Consider the following 10,080-nt stretch of genomic DNA (forward strand, 5'->3'; position numbering starts at 1 on the left):
TGTGTGTGTGTGTGTGTGTGTGTGTGTGTGTGTGTGAATCACATGGCACATGTGTGCAGGTCAGAGGAAACTTTGCGGATCTCCTGTGACTCTGAATGATCAATCTGATAATGTCAGACCTAGCATTACCTGCTTAGCCTTCCTGCTAAGTCTCAAGTGTACCCAAATGCAAATTTAGAGGGCATGAACAAGACAAAAAAGGAGCCCTTCACTATTTGGTATTTTAGGGAGGAAAGGAATGAATATAGCCTCCCTTGAAGGAATAAGCAAGCATACATTATCCTGTTTCTCTGGAGTTACCTACCCTACACTCAAAGCTCCCCTCAACTACCTACGAGCTATTTAATTTCAATCAAATTTTAACTTTTTTCCCCTCATTTTCCTTATTGAGACGCTAAGCGGTCAATAAATAACTCCTTTCTTACTGTTACTGTAATGCACAAAATGCAGAGAGGTACTTGCAGCTCATAGGACCACTGTGAGACTTACTAAAAGTAACAGCAGTGTACCAAACTTTCAAGCAGTACAAGTTATTAATGATGGAGTTTTCTTTTAATAGATGATAAACACTCTAGATATTTTCTTATAAACAGAGAAAAAAATAAATCAGACTTTCCTGGTATGTAATAAACTAAGTTTTTTTTTCAATTACCACTAAGTTTTAGTAACATAAAAACTAATATTCTAATTATATATAAGATATTGCTCACTTTTTTAGATCATGTATATTTTAACAAAATAGTTTAAGGAATTAAAAAACTACCTCTCCAGAGAAAAGGCCTTATAACTTAAGTCAAACCTTTAACTTCAACCCTATAATTTATATATATGCATGTACATAAATATGTGTATATATATATATATATATATATATATATATATGTGTGTGTGTGTATATATACACATAAACATACATATATGCACATATTATAAATACATATATTTCCTAAGTCTTTAATATGTATGCTATATACTAGGAAACAGATTTCTTAATGCTATTGCTAATTTTATAGATTATTTTGGCCCTACAGTTGATTAAAAATCGAGTGATGTTTCTAATTCATCATGGCTTTACTAACATATATATGTAATGACTCAATTACCAAGCATGTCTGCTCGTCTCCATGGCCTAGCCGTCCTCCACGACCATGGCCACAGGTGTAAACCTGCCCTTTCTGGGACAGAAACACCGAGTGAAATTTGCAAAGCACCACCTAAGGAAAAACAGAATCATGTTATTAAAACGATCTGGAAAACAGTCCTTTTATTTTAGTTTATTCTTTAAAGTGGAATATTGTTAATTATATAATTTAGGTAGCGGGTTTAGAGGTACTCACTATACTATTCTCTGTACAAGTGTTCTAAAATAAAAATAAAAAATGCCTCACTTCATATAATGTCTATCTATCAACATCCACATGGGAAGTGAACAAAAAAATCAGCTGAGTAGGAGATTAAACACTAAGTGTGAGCTTGCAGGCCTCAATGACTAAACATAGTTGTCCTTTGTGTTCCAATTTAATGATGTATCAAACAGCAAGAACTGACCAGAGTACAAAATGGAGAACAAAGATTATCATATAGACTCTATGCTATTAATAAAACAGAAACATGGAAGGAGTATTTTCAGGTGGTAGTCATTTGACTAATGCACAGTTGGGGGAGTGGTGTTCTTTTTGGTCTCTGTTTTTATCAAATATAGCTTCCCTATCATTAGACAGCCTTAAAGAATTCCCTATGTTTTCAAGTCTTTCCCTTTCCCACTTCCTTTCTCAGGTCCCAAGGCTCCAGCGGCCGCTGCCACACACACAGAGCACTCACATCCTCCAGAAGCAGGCATACGGACCAGGCAGGCTGCATCATTCCTATACAAGCTCCTATTCCTGACCTTTGAACCTTTGAAAACTGAACATTGTCTACAATTCTCTCTCTCTCTCTCTCTCTCTCTCTCTCTCTCTCTCTCTCTCTCTCTCTAACAAATGAAATTAAGGAGTAGAAAAACCCTCACATTCTAAGCTACTGAGTCTGGATCTTCCCAAGGATGAATCAGCTAAACTACTTAGTTTAAAACAAAGTAATATCAAGTAACAACAAGAATGTGAAGTGATGCCAACAAGGGAAAGATCAGTGCTAAGGAATCAGTTAGACACGGCCCTCACTATCCAAGAAAGAGCTAGAAAGAAGCCTGGAGGGGAGAATTATGCTAGAATCTGGCATGTCCTCCAAGGTCCCTGTGTAAAAAGGACTGGTCCTCAGGTTGGTGTCACTGGAAGGTGGCAGAAACTTAACAAGGGGGTGGGGGCTAGTAAGAAGTGAAAGATCATTACAGAAATGCCTTCCCCTCAAAGGGGACTATGGGACCAGTCTTTCCTTCCCACTCGCTGTCTGCTGACTGCTGGCAGGTGAGCCGTGTCCTTCCTTTACCCACAGGCTCCAACAGGCTACGCTAGCTCACTAGAGCCAAAACACACTGACAACTAAACATGGACTCCACAACTTTGATCCAAAATAAATCTTTCCTCCTTTCAATAAATCTCAGGCTTTTTTTTTTTTTTCTCCCAATACAGGGTTTCTCTGTGTAGGCCTGGCTGTCCTGGAACTCACTCTGTAGACCAGGCTGGCCTCGAACTCAGAAGAAGTCCGCTTGCCTCTGCCTCCCGAGTGCTGGGATTAAAGGCGTGTGCCACCACTGCCTGGTGCTTTGTCGTTGTTGTTGTTTGGTTGGTTGGTTGGTTTTTCGAGACAGGGTTTCTCTGTATAGGCCTAGCTGTCACCATGCCTGGCTTTGTTTTTTTTTTTTTTTTTTTNNGNTTTTTTTTTTTTTTTTTTTTTTTTTGACAGAAAGATTAACACAGCTCATAAGCCAAAGATGAACTTAAATGATGTGATCTGTAAATATCTTAGCATTAAAATGAGGACAGAGTGAGTAGCAAAACTAAGACTTCAGACTTGTTCCATTTAAACACTTCACAAGACTGCCTAGAGTAAAATGTAAAGGAAGGTGAAGAGAGGGGTAGCATTGAAGACAGTAAGCACACACACACACACACACACACACACACACAGGGCGAGCAGGCGCATCCTGACAGTGGCCCACTCTGTGCAAGGAAAACCCGTCCATCACTCAGCAAAGCTTCACAGGTGACCAGCTCAAAGCGCACACCCACTCACGTTTAGGATATCAGGACCATGCACCAAAAATCACAGTAACCTGAAACACATGCACTTCAGAAAAAAATGCCCTAGCACCCCTTTCAAACATTTCATATGGCCAGGGTACCTTACAGTCCTGATAGGACTAAAACTAATACAGCAAGGAAAAAGAAACGGAAGTAGGAAATTCCTAATGGATTGCATCATTAGACCTTCAAAAGAGTAAAACTGTGCAAGATCCAAATTATAAAATACAAAGTCTGCCTCATCTCTCAAAGTACACAGACGATCCTTGAAAATACCTGCTTCACATAAACCCCACTCCTGGAGAACAGGTCCAGCAGCTCGGGATGATGTTTGCTATTCTGGCTTCCGTGACCCAGAGTGAAGTTTGTGTTATCTCCCCAAGTATAGACTTCTGTGGGATCTGAAATAGAAATTAAGATTTTTTTTTTTTATACTGTTATGGTTTAAGCAAATTACAACTTAGCCTAATTATAGATACACAATGATCATCAGTTTACCTGAAACATGATTCAATAGAAACTGATTTAGTTCTCATATTTAGAACAACTGTAGTACTATATAAATATGAACCTATTAACACAATATATAATTCTAAGAAATTCTAACATTCAAAACATCAAAATCACAGTTAAAGTCTGAATCAGAAGTGAGCAATCACAGCATTTGGTCCTCCCGCAGGTCCTCACTGAGAGCTAACATATAACCTCAGTGAACCACCACCTGCCATGTCTACCTTGTTTCCAAGAAACTCTAAGTATAAAACTCCTAATTATACCTGTGTTTATAAAGTGAGCACAGTATCACTGGCACTATATGTTACTATACAAACATTAACGTTTTTTAGGGGATTTGAGGAATTGAGACAGGGATTGAGAGTGCAGGACAGCCTCTGAATTCATTATGTAACAGAGCATGGCCTCACCCTCCTTACTCCAACACCACCTCACAAGTACTGGGATTACAGATCTAAATTAACACACACAAACCTAACATTAAATTTCACAGTTCACTCTTGATACAGAAAATCACAATGATTAATAAAACCGGTATAAAATTTAATCAGAGGTAAGTCTGTGATAAGTCTTCGTTTTTATTCTGGAAGACTGAAAATACTGTAGGATAAAATTTTGAATTTCTTGTACAAAGCCGTGTGACTGTGGAGGGAGGGGGTACAGCGGGGGGGGGGTAAGGATTGTGTTCCTACTTAGCTTAGATACAAACTACATAGCACTCCCATTTAATTCTCTTCTCCTTTCCTGTAAATTCACATTTCCACAACCAAGAGGGCCAAGAAACTGGAAGAAGTGACACTACATGTGCAAGTAAGATTGGGGAGGTGGTTCACTGGGCCAAAGTGCTTGTCATACAAGTATAAGGACCTAAGTTCAAATCCCCAGAATGAAAAAGCCAGACATGGAGTGAGCATCTGTAACCCCAGGACTCCCACAAGGCAACAGGAGTCAAAAGCAAGAGAATCCCAGAAGCCTGTAGAACAGTTAATCTGGCAGATGCAGCAGAAAAAAGGTCCTATCGCAAACAAGGTGAAAGGCCAGAACCCACACCCAGGGCCACCTCTGTCCTCACACATGTACTGTGTGGCATAAGCTTGCCCATATTCATACAGAAATTCAGGCACATAACACTCACACAAAGACATTTACTAAATAAATTGATTTTCTAGAAAGTTTTAAATGTGTGAATAAAACAGTTACTTCTATTCTTTGTTTTCATTTACTTCAGATGTTGATGTTGTTTCCTGAGTGCACATTGTGACTTTAAACTAGTGAAAATTATAAAATGACAACCCTTTGGGTTGTATTTTAATTCTTACAGACATACAATTTTAAAAGACAAAACAAACTTTGTTAATACACAAATTTAAAAAAGCCCAATAGACATGAAAGTAAAAGTTCTTTGTATATATTCAAACAAATGAATGTTCAATATTTTAATGAGAATGGAATTCTATTAAGAATTTCCAGGTGGGGGAACCCTCTAGAATGTACCAGAGACCTGGGAGGTGAGAGACTCTCAGAACTCAAAGGAAGGGACCTTAGATGGAATGTCCATCAGTGGGGAGAGGGAACTTGTAGAGTCCAACTCCAGTGGAAAGACAGGAAGGACATCAAGTGGTGGGATGGGGTTGTCATCCCAGTCAAAAACTGACCAGAAATGCTCCTGTCTGAAAGAACTACAGGAACAAAAATGGAGAAAAGCATGAGGAAAAGGAAGTCCTGTGACGGGCCCAAATTGAGATCTAGCTCAGGAAGAGGCCCCAAGGCTTGACATTATTATTGATGCTATGGTGTGCTTACAAACAGGGTTCTATCATGACTGCCCTCCAAAAGGCCCAACAAGCAACTAGCTGAAAGAGTCTGATGCAGACGTTTACACCAATGGGCAGAAGCTGCGACTCCTGTGGTTGAATTAGGGAAAAGCTGGAAAAGGCTAAGGAGGAGAGTGATCCTGTAGGATCCAGCAGTCTCAATTTAACTGGACTGAGCCACCAACCAGGCAGCATACACCAGCTGATATGAGGGCCCTGACACATATACTGCTGGGGACTGGACTCAGTCAGAGAAGATGTACCTAACTCTCAAGAGACTCAGTGAGTGGGAAGTCTGGTGTGGTGGGGCATCCTCTCAGAAATGGGAGGTGGAAGGAAGAAAGGGGTGTGGGATGTAAAACAGTTGAAGGATGGACCAGGAGGAGGATAAAGTCTGGACTGTAAAAAAAAAAAAAAAAGATTAAATAAATATATGTGTTTCCAAAGCTGCACCTTGCTAGACTGTGTTTGTGGAACTGTTCTTACCAGTGTCCTTAAATACAACATGAGTTGGCCTGTCCTTCATGAGAAGATCCAAAGGTGACAATCCTTCTTTATCTTGCATATACAAGCTAACACCATGCTAAGGAAAAAAAAGTACATATTATCAATTTATGCCAAATCAGTAACATCTACTCTTAAATATCAAAAGCAAATGATCAACCCCATAAACACATTGAAAACAGAAAATAACCGTTATCTCTCATAGCCACAGACATTTTTCTCTGATATACAAAAGAACTAAAAAAAAAAAAAAAAAAAAAAAAAATCCCTAGGCATTAATTATTGGTAGGCCAAGAAAGAAATAACATTCTAAAATTTTGGTTGGTGTGTGTGTGTGTGTGTGTGTGTGTGTGTGTGTGTGTGTGTGTGTACAGGTGCCCACTGACACAGAATTAGACATCAGATCGCCTAGAACTGGAATTACTGGTCTTGTGAGCCACCCAATGTGGGTGCTGGGAGATTAACTCCATTCCCCTAAAGTGCAGCATGCACTCTCTAGCCCCAAGGTAACATTTAAATCAGAAGGAGGCACGACAGATTTTCAAGGTAAATACATCTCCACTGAGACTCCATCTGTGGCACTGCTGAGAGGTGGAGGAACAGCTGACAGGTAGGGCCGATAGGCAGTCTCCACCACTGTCCTGCACGGCTGAAGGAGCTACAGAGTTGGCTTCTTCCTCTTGTTGCTTTGCAAACACTACGAGGTGAGTAGAGTGCTCCACCCCAGGCTCCAGGCTGTGATAGACTGTGCTACCACAGACCCCAGGCAATGGGACCAATGAGAAATGGTGTGAAACCTCCAAAAACACACACCAAAATCCAATTTCTTCATCATAAGGTAATGTACCTCAAGTATTTTGTTACAGTGACTTCAAACAAACCAGAAGAGGTACATCTGACGGCCTGGAAGGACATACATCTGTATATATGGAGTAAAGCACATTTACAGATCTACTAATTTTTTATAGTCTATTTCATGTCTATAAATGCAAGGGTTGCAAAGATTTCACAGCAAAGGCAGCAGTAGTCAGGTTTGTCTCCTATGACGTGATCACCAGTACCCTGTTTCCTTCATCTCACCTGCCCTGGTCTTACAAGAATAAGAAGGGCAGACTGATGGGCATAATATTCCAAACTATGCACATGACAAATGAGAACTCAGTAATTCCGAGTGTAGCTTGTTATATATCTCTACTAGATCTTACTGACCAGATGTATCTGCAAGATCCACTGCAGTGGCCTCTCAACAGAATACAAGACTCTAGACTCCGGTTCTCTAGAACCCCTTGAGGACTTCCTTACTTCCTAAAATACGTCTTGAACGCTAACAGTACATATGTTGAGCAGAGTCTGTGCCACTTGTTTAAGATAATTCTCTCCGAACATATCTCCCAAATGTGTAATTTACAAAATAGTGTTTAAGTCTACAGCAGCCTAAAGAGCCTGAGAATTTTATGATAATCTTCTATGGGTAACAGATGGACTACATACATCATTTCATTACAGAGCACTAGTGCTACTGAAAACACTAACATCTGTTTTCATCTTAGCCATATAGTCCTGAACACTGTAAGGTAAAAACTATCATTACTGGGATTCAGAGGAAGATAAAATTTCAGATCTATTATGTTTACAGTTATTCTATATTGGTTTGAAAAGTAGTTTTTGTTTATAGGTCTAAGGTCACTTGAAGTCCTGGCTGTCTCTTCTATGGGTGAACATCATTTTAAGATCTTTTTACTTTATGTTACTACCACTAGTTTCTGTTATGTGAAAAATCCTAACACTACAATATTTTACAGTTGTTTCCTATTTATATTTAATTATTTTATTTTTGCCTATCTCCCATCTGTAATGTTTATAATGTCTCGAATGCATCTATCTCTGGCATGTAGCATACACTCAAAGACATTTGTTCTAAATACTTTGCAGTTAGTGTGTCATTCAACCCATATAACTTTGGGATTAGGTTTCCATAGCAGTAAGACAAATCAATGCAAGTTGTTCCCGATCCGTGAGTAAACAGCAGTATAAGTCAATGGCACAAGGGTTGTGACTCTTGACTGCAATCCTAGGAATGCTAGGAAATAGGATTACAAGTTTGAATTCACCTTGAGCAAAATCCAGTCTCCAAATCTAAAAATGACTAAGTATAGTTCACCATGGAGTTCTGGCCTGTCGTGAGGACCTAGGCTTACCCCAATATTACAAATGAAGCAGTTTAAAGTACACTACAACAGATGCAGTAGAATCCTATATGCATAAAGCCTTTGGCATTCCATCACATTGTGGAATAAAGCTGTCAGAGCCATGATACTTAAACTTGCTATCTCTATTGTAGTTTTATGTAGGCAGAGTCTCTGCCAAGGTTTCCTGTATTCAGCAATCAGAGACTGACAATATAGACAGTGTGGGTGTATATTTACTGAGCAACTTATTTTGGCATTTGATATAAAAATGCTATAGTGCAAGTTTTATCAGATACACATTCACTGAGGCTCAATTCATGATTACAGGGTCTTCTTGCCAATATGTGACACTTTTAGTACTCTGGTGTACATGAGGAAACTGACATGAAGCCCCACAATGAAGCCTCGTCCTGCACCCCTTTCTGCTGATAGGAGAATTTCAAGGTCACAGGAAGGGACATGCTGAGCAGGTATCTTACAACAGGAGAACACTAAACAGTTTGGGAAGAATTTTTTGGTAGAAAAGTTTTAGCAGTGAACTTCACTCACTATTAGTTATCTATCAGTGGTCAGTGAGTTTCTAATAATAAGACAGTCTAAGGGCAAGATGCCCAAAGCACAATTTCCCAGCTTCTCATAGCCAATGCACACCCACACCACCGTGAAAATCTAAAGCAGGCAAAGTCCAAAATCTAGGCCACTTCACGACTGTTTAAATTGAAGCCCTAAATACAGACTTATGACAAGTAACCTTTCAGACAGAAGAAAATGAAGGACCCTCCAAAGCTCAACAGACTAGAAGTGATTCCAGGCAAGGTTACAGAGTTAAGATGGGATAAGAATGGGGCCAACTGATGCTTTAACTCTAGCTTTCCCCACATGGAGAGTAAGGGTTAGATAAGTGAGACTCCTTATAGAAATGGGGCAGATATGACATAACTGAATTTTTGGAATTATGTTTGGAAATTATCCAAGATGTCTTAAGTCAGACACTTAAGACAATTTAGATAAGGAAAATAGATATTGCACTATCAATTCTAGAGAAATTTTAATCCAGTAACATGGCTGCTCTGGCAAGGGATCACATCCAAAGACCGTCTAAGTCTATGTGATCCAGCTGGAATGCAGACATGCTCTGGATTCCAGTATAACCTGTTGGGGATACAGACCCCTTAGTGCACACCTTTAGTCCCTAAGACTGAAGGTAAGGCTGGTTAGTAGAAGGAAGCAGTCATGTTTGAAAGTGACATCTAATTGAGGGGGTGTGTCAAGTGTGTATGGTAGTTTTACCAGGATAGTTTCACAGAGACTGAGAGGGCAGAGAGAACAAATTAGACAAAGGTGAAGACAGAATGAGCCAGAGAATGAGAAGAAACCAGAGATTAGAATATATTGCCAAAGTTAGGACAAGGCCAGGCAAAGCAATTCAGTCAGAAGCCAAGAGAAGCCAGAATCAGTCTTGCAAGATTAGATTGTTCAGAGGCGAGAAGCTTCCAGATCTAGGCCTAGGGAGGGATGGTTAGAACAGAGAAGTAAACACTCTGAATAGAGAAGGAAACACTCTAGGCTCATGTATTCAAACAGCTTGGGTATGGTTCTCACCTCATCCATTCTTCTGCATAAAAGTGACATTTATAATCAATATAAATAGAAATTATTTTAGTGAGCATATAGTAAAAAAAAATGTAAAATAAGGTTTTTAAAAAATCAAACAGAGGGTTGGAGAAATGGCTCAGCGGTTAAGAACAACGACTGTTCTTCTAAAGGTCCTGAGTTCAAATCCCAGCAACCACATGGTGGCTCACAACCATCCATAATGAAATCTGATGCCCTCTTCTGGAATGTCTGAAGACAGCTACAGTGTACTTACATATAATACAT

At 39.5% G+C, this 10,080-nt stretch overlaps 1 protein-coding gene across 2 annotated transcripts in view; it reads right to left on the minus strand.

Moving 5' to 3' along the window:
• Ibtk (inhibitor of Bruton tyrosine kinase) overlaps window positions 1-10,080 on the minus strand; it is a 64,062-nt gene that overhangs the window by 43,421 nt on the left and 10,561 nt on the right. For both annotated transcript variants that reach the window (XM_029543066.1, XM_021206067.1), the window contains exons 3-5: window positions 5,993-6,089; window positions 3,456-3,580; window positions 1,104-1,214 (exon numbers count right to left, since the gene is read on the minus strand). In XM_029543066.1, the coding sequence (XP_029398926.1) occupies window positions 1,104-1,214; window positions 3,456-3,580; window positions 5,993-6,089 (333 nt within the window). The remainder of the gene's footprint in view (window positions 1-1,103; window positions 1,215-3,455; window positions 3,581-5,992; window positions 6,090-10,080) is intronic.

Source organism: Mus pahari, chromosome 10 (genome assembly GCF_900095145.1).
Source record: "Mus pahari chromosome 10, PAHARI_EIJ_v1.1, whole genome shotgun sequence".
Taxonomy (NCBI): domain Eukaryota; kingdom Metazoa; phylum Chordata; class Mammalia; order Rodentia; family Muridae; genus Mus; species Mus pahari.